Here is a 21,330-nt window from a genome sequence, read left to right as displayed (position 1 = left end):
TGCCATTTCCTCGCTTTCTCTTTGTCAGTAGAGCATCTCCTGTATCACTTATCGGGAGTGGGAGGAACCTGAGGACAGGGTCTGTTCCTGGAGTCCAGCAGCAGGCTATGGACACAGATCAACGGTCCTGCAGGAACTCTGTGCCATGACTTGTCTGCCTGCTGTGGGATAGACCTTTTTTTTTTTTTTTGGTTTTTTGAGACAGGGTTTCTCTGTGTAGTTTTGGTGCCTGTCCTGGATCTTGCTCTGTAGACCAGGCTGGCCTGGAACTCACAGAGATTCACCTTGCTCTGCTTCCCGAGTGCTGGGATAGAGCTTTGAGGGCCCCTCTGAGAAGCAGGGGCAAGTACTTTGAAGGAGACACCTGTGTCTACGGGATGGCTTTCTAACACCTCAGCTGGTCTGGGCATGGTTGTCACCCACAGGTCACCATGAACTCGAGCTCCTGCTCGGCCCTGGGGAGTGAGTCAGTGCTGCTTGTTAGGCTCAGCTCTAGAGATGAGGGGGAAGCTTAGCCTCTCCCCAGCAAAGGACTATCTTTGCCCAAGTGGTGTGATACCGAGGACTGGCTGACACTGGGAATGACTCACATCTCTCTTGTGTTTTATATACCATCTTGTTATTCCATTGAGTGTTCTCCATGCCAGTGAAAATAGATGTATTATTGGTATTATCACTGACTTCTGATTATACTGAGAATGGAAGCCAGGGACCTTCACAGGCCAAGCAAGTGCTGTACCACTGAGCTCCATCTCCAACCTCTGAGTGTCCTTTCGCCTGGCTGCTTAGTGCTGGATGTAGTGACTCCCCACAGGCTGTAAGATACTGCTGTAAATGGGTGGCTGAACCTCTCCTCGGGGTCCCAACTGCCCTCTCGTGGGACAGAGGCTCGCTATGGCCTGGCTGCCTACCCTCTTGTCTCCATATTTGACTTGTGAAGCAGGCACTGAAGTTCTCCAAGCTCTCTCTGTGCACAGCTGTGAGTACTGTAGTCATTTCTGGTGCAGACACACAGTGAGGTCTCTGTTCACAGTTCCCAGCCCCCTTCCTTGGTCCGTTTAGCAAATAGGTTTGGTACCATTCTTACTGTCTAGCCTTGGACGGGGGTGAGGGGAGAGACAGGAACAACAGGGCCCTGGAGCTGAGACCGCAGATGTTCTGATCAGCACGTGAAGAAACCTGAATGGGACAGTGAGGGCTCTCTGTGTTGGACCCATCAGTAGTACCATTCATCCATTCATTCAGCACGTCCTAACCCTGCGATGGTGGATAGAGTCCCGAGGCTCTCGAAGCTGACTTTGCCGCACTACGGAGCCTCACTGCAGTGATAAGGACAGTGAAACAAAACAAAGACAAAAAAATGAAGTACCCACTGCCAGGGACTGTTTCCTGTAGGGCATCCCGGAAGAGGGACGTTTGGGCAGAGAAAACCAGGTTGATAGGGAAGAGAGACAGGTGCACCTAGCAGAGCTTGCAAATGTCCTGAGGCAGCAGCATGTGAACAGATTGGACGACTGGTCTAGGAGGTAGGGAATAGATTAAGTTAGCCTGAGGGGCCTTTGGCTTTTTAAGCAAACTGATTAGATGTGGGAGGGGTTTTGCTGGGTTGTGTCTCCTTCCTGAATGCCCCCAGAAGAAGCTCGATCTGGCTGGCTTGGATAGGGAGGTCAGTTTATTGGTGGACTGCCTGGTGGGAGAGGAGGTGAAGAGTCTAGCCTCGCTTTGGATTTATTCTGTAGGGCTTGTTGATGGATGGGTTGTGTCCACTAGGGAAAGGGAAAGCCTTCAAGCTGATGGTAGAGCGGTAGAGAAGATGAATGGATGGGAGGAGCTTTCAGAGAGGCAGGGAGGACAGGGTTGATATTGGAGTCTTCCAGTAAGTGCTGTGGAGAGACAGGCGGTCAGTTGATGAATCAGTGGCTGCAGGGTGACAATTCTGGAGGAGGCCCACAGTGGACCATCTACGACGAAGCCCACACTCCCCCAAGGGCAGGGCATTGAAATAAGACAAACGGTCTTGGAGACCAGAGTATATAGAGTGTGCACATACTGCCAGAAACTGGAATAAGGTGGCGAGGGTGACGGGGGGGGGGGGGGGGGGGGTGAGCAAGGAGGACTTGAGTATTCCTTCTTGGTCTAAGAAGCTGTGGAGAGGTGGAGTCTGAATGTCCCCATGGGATGAGGACTGGTGTTTGGATGTCTCAGTGGCATGGGGTGGTTTACCCTCTACAGGTGTCTTCTGGGAGGAAAACGTAGCTGTAAATCGGAGTTGAGGTGGGAGCGTCTAGTCTGAATGCCGTTGTTTTTGAAGGATGTGATGCTTTTTAGCAGATTTTATTGCAGAAGGCGGTGTGTGTGGGGCGGAGATGGAGTTTAGGAGGAGGTGGTGCTGGGCCAGCATCACATGATTGGAGTCATGAGGCCTGGGTTCTGTACTGTGCATCTAAGATTAGAAATGATGGTGCCATTGAGTGGACAGTGTTGATCTTCTGGACTAGACTGTGACTGAGTTTGTGTGTGTTGGTGTAATAGCTGTACAATGGGCAAGACTCGGACACGGCAGGGTAGACTTAGGGCTGTGTTCAGAACCGGAAGTGGCAGCCTTGGCTTGCTGTCCCTCTGGCCTCCACCTTCTGTTCTCAAACAGCAGATGCACGGTGCAGCTTGGCCTGCTGGCTGGTGGAGGGGAGTCTTCTGGTGCCATGACTTCCTGTGCAGCAGAAGTAGGCTGCCCTTCTTCACTCCTGGTGTCTAATGCTCCAGTGAGTGGAGATGTTACCCCTGGGGTTCTCTGTGGATGCCTTACCCCTGTCAGTCCCTCGCTGAAGTCATTTTGGAGTGCTAGATACCCTGGGTCCCCTCAGTTTCTCCTTCTGTTCTCTGTTCCATTCTCCCTTCTCTCAGCTTCTGGGCACTATCCTCATCAGGGCTCCTTTCTTTTCCTCTTTTTTTTTTTTTTTTTTTTTTTTTCCTCCAGAGGATGGGTCCCTTTATCCCTTTAAGCTTAAGGAGTCTCTGCCCCTCCCACTTCCCAGTAAACTCCTGAATGCATGAATGGAGAAATGGTCCCTAAGCAGCTAATCAGAAACTCAAAGGGCAGCTGATAGGAGGCCTTGCATTCCAAAGGCCCAGCCCAGGGTGTAACCGAGGGGTGTGGCCTCCGAGTGACAGTCACCTTAAACCCAGTGGCTGTCTGTGTTGACTTAACACACTTATTCCTTGTATAGGGCAGCATTTGCTAAGCAAAGCCCCATTTGTGTGGGCTGAGGGACACAGTGCGAGCACCTATCCCCCTCTCCCTCCCAGACTGGTGTGCTGTAGGCTTGGACATAGATACAGGGTAACAGTACAGGTGGCATGCCCTAGCCAGCGCTACCCCCGTCCCCCAAAGTGAGGGCAGTGATGGCTATAAACTTGTTCTTTTTTAATAAAGGAGGGCTGGGAAGATTTTTTTGAAATTAAAAGCCACTACTCAAACTCTTTAGGAAGTAGAGGGCTGGCACCTTTGGCATCTGCTCTTTGGAAGGCTTTCCAGCCTTTGCTGAGTGGTTGTGCAGGGGTTAGGAGTGGATGGGTAGAGGGTGTGCGGGGTGGGGTGGGTACTCCTTGTGTGGTAGTCACATGTGTTGGGCTCCGGGATCCGTGTTGTGCCAGACTTGAGGATGAACTCTTTGGATCCAAACCTCAAGGCCCTTGCCATGCAAGGGAAGGGAACTGCCGTGCATGTGGTGTGGTGGATTCCCTGAGCTATCTGTGTACCGCCTGGGAAGGAAAACGCTGACTCACAGCCGCACTAATAGCAAACTTACCTTTGAAGACTTTGATACTAAGTAGCTAAAACTTGTTCTGTTGATGAAAATAGAAAGTGGGGGTGGGGGTGGGGGTGGGGCAGTGCCAGACACTGAACAAAGCCCCCCTCCATGAGTGCCTAATTAACATTCACTAGAAGTCTTCCAGGTCAGTCAGCAGTAACAAGGGAAGAAGAAACCATGACTCAGAGAAGTTAATATTAAACCCACCGTGGCACAGCTAGCCCGGCTGGAGTCTTCCAGGACATTCTGGCCCTTGCAGTGCGTGCTGCTCACCTCCTTTCTGGCATGTCTGCTGTGGGAATGGCCCAGGCTCTGTCCCTCTGTCCCCAAGCCCATTGCTCCTAGCATGTCAACTCAGTTATAGCTGAGAACTCCAAAGGGAGATTTTGAAGACATGCTGGCATCCGGAGTTCGCCAGGATTTGTGGTGTGAACGATTGCTTCATTTGGGGATGTTCCTATCCACCTCTGCTTCAGGAGAGTAGAAGGGTTAGTGTGGCCTGCCCTGACCCTGGGTGGCCCCTCTGATGAGGAGCTATGTTTTCTGCCCAGGGTTCAGATGTGCCTTTGCTGTTGTGTGCTGGCCTCAAAGGGGGGTGGGGGGTGGAGGGTGGAGGGTGGGGGGTGGAGGGTTGTTTCTAGAGAGCTGAGGAGCTGTGAAAGGACTAGTGTTAATCCATGGGCTTCCCTGTGGACCCCGGAAAGGAACTGTCTCAGCCGGACTGACCTCACTCTGGGGTTGACCAGAGACTGGATGGAGACCAGGCTTAGGTTCTTCTTTGCACACTGCCTGGGGGAACTACAGGTTTTCTTTAAATGACACTTGATGTCTGACTTTAATTTTCAAATTCAAACATAGTAATTGTAGATAGCCATAGAACACAACAGTGTGTGTGTCTCTCAGCTCAAGCTTGGTGTTTTGAGATGGATGTGCATTACGTACTGGTAACAGTGGGAGAATTAGCATATCATCATCTTAAATGCTTATTATTTTTTTGTAGTAAGAGCATTGAAATCTTCTATTTTGCCTCCAGGCAGTAGTGGTGCACGCCTTTAATCCCAGCACCAGGGAGGCAGAGGCAGGTGGATCTCTGAGTTCAAGGCCAGCCTGGTCTACAGAGTGAGTTCCAAGATAGCCAGAGCTATACAAAGGAACCTTGTCTTCTCAATTGTGGCACCTTCAGTGCAACCTCAGAATTTACTTGCATCTAATAAACTTTGTACCCACTGGAACCCCTCACCCCTGAGCTCCCCCTGTCCAGACAGTTGCTATCCACCTCTCCACTCTCAGTTCTGTCAGATGATTTTTTCATAATCCACATATAAGTGAGCTCGCTTGATGCTTGCCTATCTGTGCTTGGTTTATTTCATTAACCAAAGTGCAACCTAGGTTGTCACAAATGGCAGGATTTTGTCCTTCTTTATGACTGAGTAGTATTCCGTAAGGTATTTGTACCACATCTCCCTTATCTATTCCCTTGTCAATGGCCCCTTAAGGTGATTTTAATCTCTCCACTTTGAGTCTGATCAAGTTATTAAGCTTCCTGCAGCCAGTATTTTTATTACTTTAAAATTCCTTTTCTTTCTTTCTAACCGTTATCATCCAGCATTACAAACTAGCATACTTTTACATTATATTGTGTTAGAATCTTCCCACGTGTCTTCTTCTTCCCTCTGCAGGGGTTGTGTGCATCCTGGCTCCCCGGGATTGGAAGTCTGTCAGGCCAGGCAGGTCACTGAGGGCCCTTTGGGACAGAGGTTCTTTCCCTTCTACTCGTTCAGTAAACACACAGAAAATCTGCCATGTATTTATTACATTTAATTATTGGGTATTTGCTTTTCTATCCCACCATCTTTTTCCTAGAACTATTTCCCATTGGGGGGAGGGGGGAGACTGTATTTGGGTGGATGTCCTGGTGTGTTTGGGCCTGTGGGTCAGAATGCCATCATAGGAGGGTGGCTTGGGAACAAAACTCATGTGTTTGAAAGTGTAATACCAAAGAACTGGAGGCTCAGAGTGGGGATGAGATCTGCAGGAAAAGCAGTTTTTCTTGACTTCTCTAAGGGGGGGGGGGGAGGAAGTATATGATGGGAGAAAACAGGGGAAATGGAGCATGTTTCCTCAGTGCTGGTGGAACACCCTGCTACGATGTCAGAAGTCACCATCTGTTGTTGACAAAGAAGCCCCCAGATGTGGCTGCCATGGATTGACAGTTGGCCCTAACCTGTTGCCCTGACCGTTGTCTTGAACTCTGTAGCCAGTGAAGACGTGGTGGTGGAACTTGTAGACTGACACCCTCCGCTTGAGGTCAGTGGCTCTGGGATTGTTCCCAGATGCAGTGGATGCTGAGGCGGGTCTGATGAGGCACAATGTCCCTTAGAGCAGTGTTAGGGGTGGAAACACCCAGGCTGCTCTCCTACATCCATCCATCTGGGTGGTAACAACTGTTTTCCTACCATGTACTTTGGGTCAAGCACCTCCAATGCATCTTCTCTTGTTTGTTCTATTGCTCTTTGATGTGTACTCATTGTCCCCGGGGACAATGTCTCTGGGGATGGTGTGTGTGTGTGGGGGGGGATTTCGAACTGCTGGCTTGTTGTCCCGTCTTGTGTGTCCTTGGCTCACCAGTGAACCCAGGAGATCTTGTAACCCCACATTTTTCTGTCTCCAAGGCAGCAGGTGGATTGAGGTCTCCTGGACAGGCTCCGCCATGTTAGTGAGGTGGACATGGCTCTGGGACCTTCCCAGGACTCCAGGGAGTCTGGGCGTACTGACACGTGGTAGGTACCCTCGCAGACACACTGTGCTCCTCTGTAGGTGGGTGGAGCGCAGACTGGACGCACAGGGAGACAGGGAAGAAGGAAGGTCTTTCAAGAAGGAGTTCGACCCAGGTTTGCGCTTGAGCAAGGTCCAGATGCAGGGTCCTTGGGACAAGGAGAGAAACACAGGCTTAGAGATTTCTGCAGGTCAGAGCCGCCAGTGGGTTGTTGTTAGCACTGGCAGAGGCTTGCTCGACCCACGGCCACAGTCGTCTTGACCGCTTGATTGACCAGGGATCAACCACCATCTCAGTCTTACTCTTTTTCTTTTACAGTGAAGGTACTGTGGGGCTCTCTATTCTCCAAGGAGATGGGTGCTAGAGAATGTCTCTCTCTGCCTGTGATCTCACAGTAGCCCCTACAGGAAGAGTGGAAGCTGGTCTCAACCCTCCCTTACCAGCCCTGTACAGACCTGCCCTGTCTTCTCTGGGAACATCTCCTGTTGTTCTGCCCATCCCTTCCCTGTCCCACCAGGTGGGAGGTGCTGGCCCCATGAAGACTCAACGGTGTTATTTGTCTGTAACAGTGGGAATTCAAGGACTCTATTGCCAATGGTTGGCAATACAGTGTTTTCACTGTTTTGCCATTGGAGCCCTCTGAGATTTGGCCAATAGGCGCCACTCCAGGTTGTCTCCTATGTCCTTGTGGTGTGCTCTTCTGTCATTCCTGTGGCTGTGACCTTGCCACAGGGCTGTGTTTCTCTAACCCTGACCCCTGTGGACAGAGCTGCTGATGTCTGTTTTTCCTACTTTCACTTCTGAGTGTACCTATGGCAGATGAGATTCACTGCTGCCCCAGTGCGTCTGCCTCCTGGAGAGCGTTCTTCCTGCTCCTCTAAGGGGGTGGTGGTGGGCCCTCCAGGCTTCACCCTCTTGTAGGTATCCAATTTCCCGTCACATGTCTCTGGCTTGTCATCCTGTGCACATTGCAAAGCATTTCCAGGACGAGTGTTATGAGAGGGTACTCTGCAGCTACTCTCCCCTAACACTTACAACCACCCCTGCACACACTCCAGACTGTTCTCCATGGCCACTGCTGCTCTTCCAGGGGGGACACAGATATCTGCACCGTGCCCCTAGCTTAGCACCTGCTAAAACCTCCACATGACCAGGGGTCCAGCCTGGCCCAGTTGGGGTCTCTCTCCTGTCACTGCTTCTTGCTATCCCGGCTCAGCTCCCCAACCTCTTTCCTGTACCCTTTCTACCTCTAGCATTAGCCACCATGTCTGGCCTACTCACCCAAACACATTCTCACTTCCTTTCTTGCCATCCGAATCTCAGCCCACTAACTGAGGTGTCACCTCGTGGGTGGACACTGTTGTTCCTTGCTAATGCTGTGTGCTCATGGACTTCTCAGCGATCGATTCTATAGGTGAGCAAGTGAGCACGTGAGTGAGTGTAAGAGCTGCTTGTAGACCACAGTGACCACGTTCCTACTGAACCATAGATTCGACATGAGAAAATCTGGCTGTTTAGGGGGCACATGTTCTCAGTTCAGTCTGAGTTTTCAATAGCTGGATGCCACACAACCTCTCTCCTTGATGGTTGAGGTCCTGATGTCTCCCCGGTTGTCTAGCCTCCCCTGCCTCATGTGAAAAGAATGTCACTTTGTTCCTGGGGACCAGGTGCAGTCAGATGCCCAGGGGAGGCCAATCTGGACAGTGGGAAGCAGAGAGGAAACAGGATGCTGGGGAGAAATTTGTCTCTAACTGTTGTTTGCAGAATGAGGATGACAAAAGCCTGCCACCCAAGTGTTGGGAATAAGCTACCACAAGAGCTGGCTGCCTACCATGGCTTCTGGATTTCCCAGACCCCATGGATCTGTCTGCCCGCAGTTTGCTTAAAAGACAGAGTTGGGTGGGTAAGGGTGTGTGACTCCACCCATGTGCGTGACCAGCATCGTGGCCGGGGAGCAGGAGCAAAGAAGGACCGTTTCTTACCCGTGCCCACACTACACTGTGCCTGTGTGGCCTGGTCCTGCAGAGCCCCGCTGCAGGATCCAGATGACCAAATGAAGAGTGGTTTCCTTTGCCATGAATTCGGCTCAGGGATGGGAGACGATTAACCACCAGGGATGGAAGAGAAGGTGGAAGGTGGATCTTCAGCTGAGCCCAGAAAAAGCAGTCGTTATCAGTCAGAAAAGAGAAAAGGGAAAAGCCCTAGGCGTCAGAAGAGAGCCTGATGGCTCAGAGGAAGGAGCCTTCAGTGTGGAGCCCAGCTGGGAGCCTGGCTGAGGGGTCAGTGGGGAGGCCAGGGGATGTATGGGAGAGGTGCAGCCTGATGAAGGGACTGGGGTACGTCTCCTGGGTTCAAGGTTCTGGACCTTGGCCCACAGTTCTTGGCTGTAACGGTTGATTCTCCCCAGGAACAGTTTGTTGTCAGGAGCTAGAAAGTGTCTCACAGTCACATAGTTTATAACTAGTAATAAAGAGTAGGCGTTTTCTGAATGGTGTATTCTTTTAAATAACTTCCGGCAGATTCAGGTATGCCTATAATAAAGAACCACCTTGTAATGTTTGCCTCCCTGTGTGGCAGGCCTGAGCAGTGCCTCAGCCTTCCTACTGCTGGGATCACAGACATGAGCTACCACATTTGGCAGCCTCTGCCTCTTAATAGTAGTTCTGAATGGACCCCAGAGTGCGCGGGGGGGCTCATACTCTCCCTCAGAGCCTCACCACAATAGGGCACGGTGTCTTCTTTTCTGAATTCAGATTCCTTTGCTGGCTCTGTCAGCACCTTAGTAAGGCCAACGCCTCCTGATAGACAGGAGAATCACTGCTTCCTACCCTCTTGGGTTAGATGCGGGGATCCAGAGTGAATGCAACACTCCTAGTCTCAGGGATCCCCGGGGAAGTGGAGGGTGGAGACGGTGCATGCAGGAATATGACCGAGAGACTCACAGAAACGACAGCTTAAATAAGTGGCTGTAGGAAAACAGGAATGGTGAAGGGCTACTCAAACAGTGAGGGATGAATGCAGAGGAAAAAGCTCATTTGAGGGGGCGGGGCGAGGGTGGGGTGGGGAAGAACATCTACTTGGTGATAATGGCACGAAGAACTGGAGTCCTGGATGGCACGCCTATCTTAGGCAAACTTTGGTTTTGCTTTCTTTCTTCCACTTTTGCAGTTGAAACTTGGAAGAGCAACCATTGCTACTCCACTGCAGAAACAGAAAGATGGATATTGAGTGCCAGGACCTGAGAGGTTGAATTGATGGCTGGAATGTGCACATGTGGTAACCATAAAGGCCGTTGCAGCCCACCCAGACTGCCCTCCCAGCGAAGGCACTTGGGCACACAGGCTCCGAGTCAAGAGTGTGAGAGCCACAGAGGCTGGGCTCTGGGACACTGCAGGCTATTAGAACGCCACATGGGCTGGGCCTGGCGCCAGCGCCACTAGCGCTTCATGTTTAGAGCTACATGCTAAGTGCCCTGCTACTTACTACTCCGTTGCAGGGTCTCCTCTGCCGTGCGGAAGAGACCCGAGCCATTGCTTCCACTTGAACCCATCCATCTTCAAAGCAGCCGTTCTACAGTCTCAGAAGTTGGACTTGCCTTGTCTAAAGCTACACTCTGCTGCTGTTGAACTTGCTTTTAAAGACACAGCCCCATGCAGGTCCACTGGCCTGGGGTAGGAAAGAGGCTGCTCTTGTTAGCAGAGTGCACCCTCCTAGCTTTTTAAAGGAACCCTCACTCTTTCTGGGCTCCTGGATTGCTTTTCCTTCATCCCGCTCCCACTCTTGGTTTCTAATCTCCTTCTAGAATCCCAGACTCTGAATGGAAAGGCTGAGATGAAATTTGTCGGGATTGTCCAGAAGCGGGTGGCACTGAGAAGGGGGAGTGGGCACTCATTTCTTAGGAGTGCAAAGTGGGCAGTCACTTGCTTTGGGTTTTGCCTGTAACCCCACCGTCACTGACCTTTTCCAGCAAGGTCAGCCCCCCCCCATTTAATCTTAAAGCTCCACAAGCAAAACAAACAAAACAACAACAACAACAACAACAACAAAACCCTCTACCTTAATGTTTTCCAAAAACTCTTCCTACTCCACATGCCCTCTTAGCTGGGTAGTGTCGATTACCGGTCGATACTTCCCAGCGCAGATGCAGGGTGGACTGGAGAACAGTCAAGATTTTAAAATGCCAAAAGCCCTGGGAACCTGCTGCGTTTTGATTCTCTTTAAGCCCCTGGGCCAGCGCGCCTAGAGGTTTGAAATCCTAGTAATGCCGAACCCCGAGCCAAAGCGTCGGTAATTCCAGTCAGATGGCGGCAGGGAGGCGCCCCCAACCCCCCCACCCCCCGCGGGAAGGCGTTTCTTCGCCCACTTCTCCCGCGTCTGGCTGAGCAGCGGTGCCCCGGCTCTGGGCTGCGGTCTGAGGGGGAGGGCGGGCTAATTCGTGTCAGATGGAGGGCGGCCGCGCGGGGCCCGCCACTCGCGCCTGGCTTTTGTTCCCGGCGTCTGACTTCTGACGGCAGGAGCTTTTGCAGAGCCCGCTGAGACGCACACCACCCGGGCCTTGCCCACGCAGGACCCGGAGCCGTCCGTGCCTCCCGCGCTTGGCCGTAGACAGGGGGCGGACCGCCGAGGCGGCCATGCGGTGGCGCGCGCTGGCCCCGGGCCCGCCCGCGAGGGTGGCGCGCGAGATCGGGGTGCGTGGGCGTCCGCGCCAGGTGAGTGTAGTGCAGTGGGCTCCTGGGGCTCCCTCGGGCACGCACGTGGGCGTGCAGGGTGGGCTCACAAGGCTATGCACTCGTGGGCCTGTGAGCGCGCTTGTGCCCCGGCTGGTGCGCGTTCGTTTGAGAGTTTGCTGGGAGGTGCGCGCCTGCGTGTGCAAGTGTGACAGTGTCTAGGGACGCGGAGCTGGACGCGGCCGGGTGAGCCCGGGGCAAGGTGGGAGTCAGGACAGCCCTGGCCCATTCCAGTCCAAAAGCCGCTGAAAACTGCTTCTTTGGATCTCTTTCACTGCAGAAGCGGCGGGATACTGGCCATTGCGCAGACTCACTCTTCCGCGCGTGTTTCTTGCCGAGGTTTCTTGCAGATACCCCTGCTGCGCCTGGAAGAGGTCTAGTGCAAGTTCCCGGGTCTCCTAGGGCATTGCAGCTCCCTGTAGATCACAGGACCATCCTCTGTGGGGTTCAAATTAAACAGGCGAGCGGTAGCGGCCCCACCCCCCCTCTTCTAAGTCTCATAAATCCAGCATCGACTTCGATTGTTTTCCCAGGAAACTTTTGAAAGATTCTGTAGAGCGAAAGGCCTGCACGTCAATTTTGCTTCAGCAGCCAGATGTGGTTGCTCTAAAGCAGTGGTTCTCAACCTTACTACTAACAGTTCATGTGATGACTCTCAACCATAAAATTATTTTCGTTGCTACTTCATAACTGTAATTTTGCTACTGTTATGAATCGTAAAGTAAATATCTGATCAGCAGGATATTTGATATGCAACCCCCATGAAAGGGTTGTTATTGCGACTCACAGGTTGGGAACCACTGTTTTAAAGTATGGGAACATTGTTGCTTGCGGAGGGGGTCCCTCCTGCCCTAGGAGTCTGCCTTCTGCGCCGTTGGTCTGGGGACAGCTCTGCGGATATGGGAAGGGTTCTGGTTTGGTTGCTTTCAGAGAAGTTAAGTTGAGCTGGGAATGTGTTTTTGATCAGTGCTGTCTCCCTAGAATGCTAGCTAGCTACCCCAATGTACCTACGTTCGCTTCCTGTGGTGGGCTGAATTATTTCCTGAAGGAAAAACATAGTTGGGATTGTGCGGGCATACTCTTGTACTATGAAACTACTTTGCCACGGTGACCTTTGGTGGAGAGAACTTGGCTGCAGGTTCCCTGTGCGGTTTTGCCTTTCCGCTGAGTGGAGAGCCTCCCTGCCCTCCAGAGACCTCACTATCAAGGCTAATTGCCCTGGCCCTCTCCAGGCTGCCCTTGTGGAACCAGCAGCTTTACTGGTTACTCTTCCGAAGTTTGGCTCCTAACAATTAAATGTAATTTAGGTTCCTGAACTGGCTTTGCCAACTGCTTCAGCCTTGCAGTACCCCCACTCCCCACCCCTCCCCCCTCCTTTTCTGGGTGAAATGGAAGCACGGGATCAGGTGAAGACAAGGGCAGTCTAATTCCATCTAGTCTTCTTTCACAACAGAGATGTTATGTAGCATGCACGTGAGCAGATGTTATTACACTATCTTAATAAACTCCCTGGGGAGCCAGCAATTGAAATGGCTGGGCAGGCACCACAGTGCCTCTGCTGTTTCCACCCTGCAGCTTCTAACTGTGGACCAATGAGCAAGAAGCCTGTAGGGAAACAGTACCTCTTTCTCCTTGCTTGGAATAAAGGTGTTTGTGACCAATGAAACGTTACAGTATCTCTCCTTGGCCCGCAGACTCTGGCCAGTTCATTTAGTGCACAAGTCTTAATTGAGGGACTGCAGACTCTGGCCAGTTCATTTAGTGCACAAGTCTTAATTGAGGGACTGTGGTCTGCTGTCTGCCAGCTGGGCAGGGCTCACAGAGGACAAAGGAGAAAGAGTTTGGTACCCCACACCTAGGATATGGTTGTCTAGCACAAGAGAGAAGATTATAAACAGAGCTGCAAGGTGGGCAGAAAAGGTATGTGCCAGCCTGGGTATGACGAAGGGTGAATTCCTGTGCCTGTCTGAGTGTGACGTTGGGGTGAGCCTTATCCCTCATTGGTTGCCTGTAGGGTCTAGGTCTTGTGTATCACAGTCTTCATCCGTAGAACAGTGGGGGTTGTGATAAGTACTTGTGATAAGTACGTACAAGTGCCTTGCTAATATGAATATTGCAGACTCCTGCAGGCCTCTGGATACAGGGTGTCTGCTATCAAGGAGGCAATATCTATTTTGAAACAGTCAGATGCAGTCATAGGAAGGAGTATTTAATAACGGTGCCTTAATTGTGTAGGTCCAAGTGATACAATCTGTTATAAGGAAGAGTGGTTCTCAGGCTAGGCAGCAGATGAGAATCATCTGGGGTCTCTGTTCTGGTTGCATCTCTAGGGGAATCAGATTTGAATTGGTCTGGGGTGAACCCTAACCCGAGTTGTTTTTAAAATTGCCCAAGTTATGAATGTGGATGTGTAGCATTTGGGATGTGTAGCATTTAGGTCATTTCCAGTAGCTCCATTTAGTTGTAGGAGAGAGAGGATGTCCTTTCCATTTAAGAGGAGTTGTGCCTTGCTCAGGGTGGCCAAGTTTTAAATGGCAGAGCCAATGCAGAGGTTTTTGAGGGTTCAGGGCCTTTTTTCTTTCTTTGACAGTGCGGTCTACATCATAGCCAATCCAGGGAGATAGGCAGTGAAGTGTAAACCCAACCAAGGAACCTGGAGCATTGGAAAGATTCTAGCTCTAGAAATGGCCTCGTACAAAGCTATTGGGAGTGGTAAAGGTTTTTGAATTAAAGTTTCAGGAGCTCATTGGTGACATGGAGATAGAACAACGTGTTGAGCTTATATCCTCCAGCTTTGCTAAAGCTTTGTGGGTTGTTTTTTTTTTTTTTTTTTATTTCATCAGATTTTTCTACCTAGGCTGTCAAGTGACCAGGAACAAGACTACTTTACAGCTTTCCGAATGGGTTGCCTTTTATTTCCTTTTCTCGCCTCATTGTACTATTTAGAATCTTGATGTGAAGTCTTGATTAGCACCATCTCTGCCTGGTTGCATATCTTAAGAGGAAGCCTGGCCTCCAGTGACTAAGGATGTTTGCTGTAGGATTTATCTAGCCACATGTGATCTAGTGAGGAAGCCCCTTTTTCTCCCTGCTTGAGATCTTATCAGGGAAGGATGTTAGGTTTCTGTCAGTGGATTTTTTCCATTGATTTAGAAGACCAGCTGGTTCCCCTCTTAGCTTATTAATTTCTTCTTCTTCTTCTTCTTCTTCTTCTTCTTCTTCTTCTTCTTCTTCTTCTTCTTCTTCTTCTTCTTCTTCTTCTTTTTATAGTTTTGCTCTTTGAGACAGGGTCAGACCTCTACCACTTCCCTGCCCCAGCCTCCAGAATTCTGATATTTTTAAGTTTATTGATTGATATTTGAATGTTATGAATTCTTACATTTCTGGGATAAGCCAACTTTTCACAATGTAGTATGTTGTGGATTATGTAGGGTAACCCATGAGTTATTTAGAAGTATAGTATTTTGTTTGCAACCGTTTGGGGAATTTTCCAGAGATTACTGTTGGTGTTCCCAACTTTGATTCCGTTGTGGTCACAGATTTCTTTTCTTCAGGAGGATTTGAATGCATTTTGATTTGTTCAGACTTGTTCTGTGTCTACAATATGGCTAAACACACTAATACACTTAAGAGAATGTGTGTTCTGTTGCTCTTGAGTCAAATATTCTGTTTCTGTTAGGTCAAATTGTTTGATAACATCATCCAAATCATTTATATCTATGTTTATTTTCCAGTTAGATCTGTCGATTGCTGAGAGAGGCTTACCTAACAAAATACCACAAGAATGGTGGTTTAACAGAAACGTGTTCCCTAGCAGTGCTGAGGGAGGCCACGGACATCATGGTGTGGGCATGGCTGGTTTGTTTGGAGGCCTCTTTTCTTCATTTGTAGACAGCCATCTTCTCCCAGGTCCTTACATGGTTATATCCCTTTGTAAACATGGATTCCTTGATGTGTTTTCTTATAAACCATGGCGATAGCCTGTATTATTTTGGGTACCTCTAGGGCATCCCTGACCAACATCTCATAGAGAGGTGTCCAATGCCTGGCACTGAGATTTTCATTAAATAACCAATGCTTTCTGGGAGCAACATTGTCTTTCCATGCATGCTGCTTCCGTTTAAGCTCTTTTTGGGAAATACATCTTTAAAATTATTTCACAAAATCGTAGCTTTCAGTCGTAGGTTTCTTTCTTCCTTCTGTATAGTTTGACTAGCCCTTCTCTCTGCCCCCTTCTCTCCGCCTGCCTCCCTCCTTCCCCACTTAACTTTCCACCCCTGGTGTTCCAGTCCTCTATTGCCATATTGCACGTATCCTCCCGTAGCTCCGATTTAAGCCCCTGCTCCCTCAGTGTGGTGAGAGGGTAGCTCAAGTGTCTGGGTAAGAGGTGTATCCACGCAGGAGGCCCAGCCTCAAAGGCCACTCAGGAAAGGATGCAATCCTCCTAATGGAGGCTTTATGGCTTCCCAGACCCTCTCCCTCAGAAGAGGCTAGAAGGGGAAAGCATCAGAAGGCAGGGAGGCAGGTATCGGAGGCAACCCAGCCTGGACAGTCAAAGGCCAACATGGAAAAATTCTAGTTTTTTTTTTTTTTTTTCCCCCTCTCTGGGCAGTCCCAAGTTAAACATGGTAGATTTAAAAATTTGAAGCTGGTGTCCACATATGAGAGAGAAAATGCAGCATTTGTCTTCCTGGACCTCAGATTTTCCAGGTCCCTTCGTTTTCCTGAAAATTTTGTTTTTCTTATAGATAAATAAAATTTATCTGTATTTACTTCCTCTTCTTCATCCATTCAGTTGACAGACACCTAGGCTGATTTCAAAACTACTACATCACGTTGCTTTTTCTTTTGATGGTTTTCAGTAGGAGAGAAAGTGTGTGTCTGCCCATGTATTTGCTGTTTTGGTTCTCCTCATTCTGCAGTATGACAGTCTCTATGTCCATCTTCCTGTTATCTGGGGACCGTTTTGAATGTGTATGTGGTATGTGTCAGTTGTTGGCGAGTTCTAACTTTCAGCTTTTGAGTCAATATCCCCCCCCCCCCCCCCCCCCCCCCCAGACAGGGTTTCTCTGTGTAGTTTTGGTGCCTGTCCTGGATCTCGCTCTGTCGACCAGGCTGGCCTCGAACTCACAGAGATCCGCCTGCCTCTGCCTCCCGAGTGCTGAGATTAAAGGTGTGTACCACTACCGCCTGGCGAGTAAATATCTTAACAAGTTTGTAAAAGTCTTTCATTTTTGGAAGACAGTTTGACTGCAGAGTCTCGATTTACTGGTCTTCTTCACTATTTTGTATTGTTTAACTTCTCACAGATATTTTCAAATTTATTATTTTCTTAAAGGTTTTATGTTCATTTTTAAAATTATGTGTATGTGAGTGTGTCTCTGTGTCATGAGTACCAGGAGGCCAGAGGCATGAAATCTTGAATTAGAGTTACAGGGAGGTGTAAGCCGCCTGATGTGTAAGCTGAACACTCAACTCAGGTCCTCTGTAAGAGCAGTGTATGTATGCTTCTGACTAACTGCTGAGCCGTCTCTCCAGCCTCATAACCAGTTTTGTAGCGAGAAAGCTTGTTAATCCTCATTGTTGGTCCTCTGTATGTGATGTGTATTTTATTTGTTTGTTTATTTTTTGCTCTGAGCGTTTTTAAGTTTTTTTTTTTCTTTGTTACTGGGTTTAAGTAATTTATGTTCATGTACTTTGGTATAGTTACAGTCAGTTCTTGTTTCTTGGCTCTGTGTCTTTACAGTTTTCCTGGCATTTTCAGATACTTTTGGTCATTATTTCTTCCAGGTTCCCTTCTGTGCTTCTCACCATTAGGAGTAAATGTGTGTTTACTGTAAGATTTCTCGTATTGCTCTGGAAACTCATTTGTTTGTTGATATACATTATTTCATTTCTTTGCTTTATTTTGGGAGGTTTTCATTGTGTTGATTTTAAATTCACTGTGTCTTTTGAGTACTTAGCCAATAATAATTGTGTCCTGTATATTTTTACCTCTGAAGTCTGCATTTTCTTTTGTCATTGTTTTCTTTTGGATCTTTATGCATTTTTTTTTTTTAGATCTCCACATTTTGAGATATAATACAATTGTAATAACACCCTTAATATTCTTGTCTGATAATTCTAACCTCTCAGTCAGTTTCCATCATTTTTTTAAGTCATGAGTTCTATTTGCTTTCTAGTTTCCTTGAGTACCTGATCATTTCTGGCTTTGTGAATTTTACCTTGTTTGGATTCTGGGAAATTTTATGGTCTATGTGGTATTCTGGTGTACTTTTTCTCTGAAATGCAGTCATGCTACTGGACAACAGTAACAGCCTTGGGGCAGTGCTTTGCAAATAGCTTATGTAGGCCAAGGGGAGTGTTAAAGTAGAGCCGATCTCTACAAGACATGGTCGCTCTGCATTTCCTGTAGAATGGGGCAAAGTTGGGGTTCCTGATCTACAGTAAGCAAGCACAATTCTCAGCTCTTAGTGAGCCCAGGGCCCCTAATCCCACTGGAGAGGCATAGGGTGTGTGTTGGAGAGGTGGGAGCTCTTTTCTATATCCTTGATGGGCACACATATGCTCTTCTGCACTGGTTGCTTTTAAGGGCTTTTCTGCAGACCTCAAGGAGTTCTGCAGCTCTTTGTTCTGTGGTGCTCTGTCTAGGAAACTCTTCTTGCCCTCCTCAACAGAGGAGGCTCCCTTGGACTCCGCCTGGATCTTCTCTGCAGCCCGGAGAGTCTCTTAAGATAGTGGTGGTGGAGGGAGGGAGTGAGGCAGGACGTTCACCTTAACTTATTCCTCCCTCTCAAGTACAGTCACGGGTCCCTGGGGTCCCTGAACAAGGATGCGGTTAGGATGTATGTCATCAGCTGCAGCTGTCATTGTGTGGGTATCATAGAGTGTGTTTACATAAACTAAGATTTCCCCAAAATCACCAAGTGGAAGGGCTTCAACCTCATTTCAGTCTCAGAGTGCCTTGGTGTGTGAGGGGCATTGTTGACCAAAGCATCCTCATCACTGTCCCTATTTCCTGCTGTAGCATGTTTTCAAAACAGTGGTTCTGTGTATTTTGTGCATGATTTTAGATGAGGATACATTTAGTCTCTGGTAATCTTTTTTCATCATCAGTGGAAGCTCCTGTGGATTCAGAACTAAGTAAATAAAAATGCTGTCATGGTGCTCCATGTCACCCAAGGTCCTTAAAAGCAGGGTAGCACATCTTTCCAGGATTGTTATTTTATCCAGATCTACATTTTTCACCTGTCTTGTAGATCTTTAGCTAGTACGATGTACAATGCTGAAGCTCAATGACTTCAACTTTGTGCCCTCTGTAGCTGCCATCCAGAGCATGAAACAAGCTTCCTCCATCAGTGTTCCTGCAGGGCCCCCACCCACACCACAGTGCAGTGAGTTCTATGGCTCGTACTTCTGTTGACTCAGATGTGCTTAAGTGGCGGTGGACATCATATCCTTGCATCTTTTAAATAGCATGATGCTTTTAATCCATGTACCTGCATGGATAGCATGCACCTGAATGTTTCCAAACACTTTTTTGTTGTATGACCAACCTTTTTGAAAAATCTATTCTTCCTATGAAAGAGACTTAGGATATTTCTTCTTTGGGACTTTTTTTATTGTTACAAAAAAAATAGTATATTGACTATACTGCATGAGTGCTGGGGGGTGGGGGGAAGGGCTGTGCAGAAGGTAAAGAACTGCCTGCAGCCCTGGACACTTTAAATTATGTTGCACACCTTTTAAAGTTTGTAAGAAATTATCAAACGTTTTTCCCAAAGTAATTGTTACTGAGAACGTGAGATATGATACATTTTATTTTCTGAGTACGTTTGAGTAAGCAGTGACTCTGTGTGTGTGTGTGTGTGTGTGTGTGTGTGTGTGTGTGTGTGTGTGTGTGTGTGTGTATGTTGACTAGGATCCACATGGTTGTTAGTTACTGGTCTTGTGCCATCATCAGCAAATAGCCAGAAGGCTGTTCTAAAAGAAAGTGAACTTTTCGGAGAACCTCAGATAGAAAGAGGCTCTGAACACAGACTCTGTAAACAGGAATTTGGTGGATGAGAGTTAATCTTCTCATACTAATGCTTGTCATCATGGTTAAGAAAGACACACTTCTGTGGCCTGGGCTCATCCTAGCTCGTTGGCCGAGAATCTCTGAACCTTAGTGGTTATTTTGGGACACCTTTGAAAGGGAAACTGTTGAGCACCTCTTAACTTCATCTTGCTCTAGAAGATGGCTATTCTAGAAGAAAAAGCGGGGGTGGGGGTGGGGGAGAGGAGGCTGTGTGGTTACTTTGTTATTGCAGTGGGTGCTGTGAGCCTGGAGGCTGGAAGGAGAGAGCATATTATCACCTAGGGAGCTGCCTAAGGTCTCAGTCCTGAAGCACCCAGGGGGGAGATGCGCATGCTAACAGAGGGTGAGCTGCCCTCTGGATTCCAGAACATCATCCACTGGCACTCTTCGGTCACTGGAGTTGGCTCCTCTCTCAGCCCTCTTCAAGGCTCACTAGATTTATTATCTCCTAGGAAAGAATTTTTTTTTTTTTTAAAGAAGATACCACGAGCTGAAGGGCTGACCATTTGTTTCTTCCTTTACTCTTTCAGCCGGAAGAATTGACCACGTGTCCTCACAGTTTTAAGAAAAAGGACTTTAAAAAGCCCAGAGTCTGTGGAGTGTGCAGACAGACCATTGACGGTCAAGGGATTGCTTGCCGAGGTAAGTCCAGGCCCTTGAACCTCTCACCCTTTGGACCCAAGCTGGGGAAAACAGTAAAATGAAGACAGCCATTCAGCTGGGAGTTTCCAAAAGTTAAGTCATGGAATTTCCCTACTGCGCCTCTCTTCACCCCCGACCCGGCAGGGCCTCCCATGGTTATACAGACACATACTCCTAAGGAAAATCTCTAGAAAGAGCAAGCTCTTACCATGGGAAAGTAGACTGCCATGGGCGATTTGTGGCCACACGTCAGGTCTTTTACAGCCTACCCTTCACTTTTCAAGCGTTTCACTTGTAAATCGCCTACAGTCTGCAAATGAAGTGTCTATTCTTGAGTTGAGGTGCATTGTTTTTTTGTTTTTGAATGACTATTTATTTTATGTGCATTTTTTTTTTCTTCATGTATATCTGGATGAGGGTGTTGGATCCCCTAAAACTGGAGTTACAGACAATTGTGAGCTGCTGTGTGGGTGTTGGGAATTGAACCCAGGTCCTCTGGAAGAGCAGCAAGTGATTTTAACCACTGAGCCATCTCTCCAGTCCCTGAGTTAGGGTCCATTGTATGCTGGCCCCTCTCAGCCTGTTTGTGGAAAACGTTGATCTTGTCTCTAAACAAAGCCATCAGCGTGGCTTCTTGGTGCTTAAACATCACAGTTAGTGCAACTTTGAATTATTTTGACAGTGATAAATCTTCAAAATGGGTGTGTGGCTGACTTCCATCACACAGCCCAGGAAGCCCTGAAGGATCGGGCCTTTGGCATCTAGTCCACTGTGATGTTTAGGGTCTCCCTCATAGTTAGTGTTGGTTCTGCCTAGCCTTCCTTCTCCTTTCAGGGGGCCAGCCTGAACTCTTGCCCTCTAGTTCACCTCAGGAATGCTGGGATTGTAGTATTCCCTGCCCGCCACCGCCCCCCCCCCCCAGCAGTTCCTTTGTAGCTGGTTTCCAGGGGGTGTCTGGTGGGCCTCTGTAGTGTTAGGACCTCCTTGGCTTTTTTCTCTCTTTCTGACCCCCTGAAGTTTTGGAGTAGAGAGATGCACCACAGTGAGTCAGGAGTGGGCTGAGAGTGTGGCCCTCTTAGGATCTGTTTAGAGTTAAAGGGCATCTGCCTGGCCTGTAGTATTCCAGTTTGATACCCTATGCTACACAGTCCTAAAGAACATGCTTACTGCTGTCCTGTGGCCTCCATCCCAGACCTGCTGATATCTCCTTGGCTACATGGGCCCTAGTTGTCTCCTCCCACCCTAGGCCTGCTGGGGGTCCCCCTGGCTACCTGGGCCCCAGTTGTCTCCTCC

The 21,330-nt window shown here is 48.7% G+C and overlaps 1 protein-coding gene across 3 annotated transcripts in view; it reads left to right on the top strand.

Moving 5' to 3' along the window:
* Positions 1-21,330, top strand: part of Tns3 (tensin 3) — a 246,454-nt gene that overhangs the window by 27,927 nt on the left and 197,197 nt on the right. For 2 of the 3 annotated variants that reach the window (XM_052734488.1, XM_052734487.1), the window contains exons 1-2: positions 11,059-11,297; positions 19,926-20,037. In XM_052734488.1, coding sequence (XP_052590448.1) covers positions 11,220-11,297; positions 19,926-20,037 — 190 coding nt within the window. In that variant the 5' untranslated portion in view covers positions 11,059-11,219. Of the gene's footprint in view, positions 1-11,058; positions 11,298-19,925; positions 20,038-21,330 lie in introns of those variants that run through there. The other variant, XM_052734489.1, reaches the window with a different exon arrangement.

Source organism: Peromyscus californicus, unplaced genomic scaffold (assembly GCF_007827085.1).
Source record: "Peromyscus californicus insignis strain IS unplaced genomic scaffold, ASM782708v3 Scaffold_13__1_contigs__length_99412109, whole genome shotgun sequence".
Taxonomy (NCBI): domain Eukaryota; kingdom Metazoa; phylum Chordata; class Mammalia; order Rodentia; family Cricetidae; genus Peromyscus; species Peromyscus californicus.
This window is presented reverse-complemented; position numbering and strand designations above follow the sequence as displayed.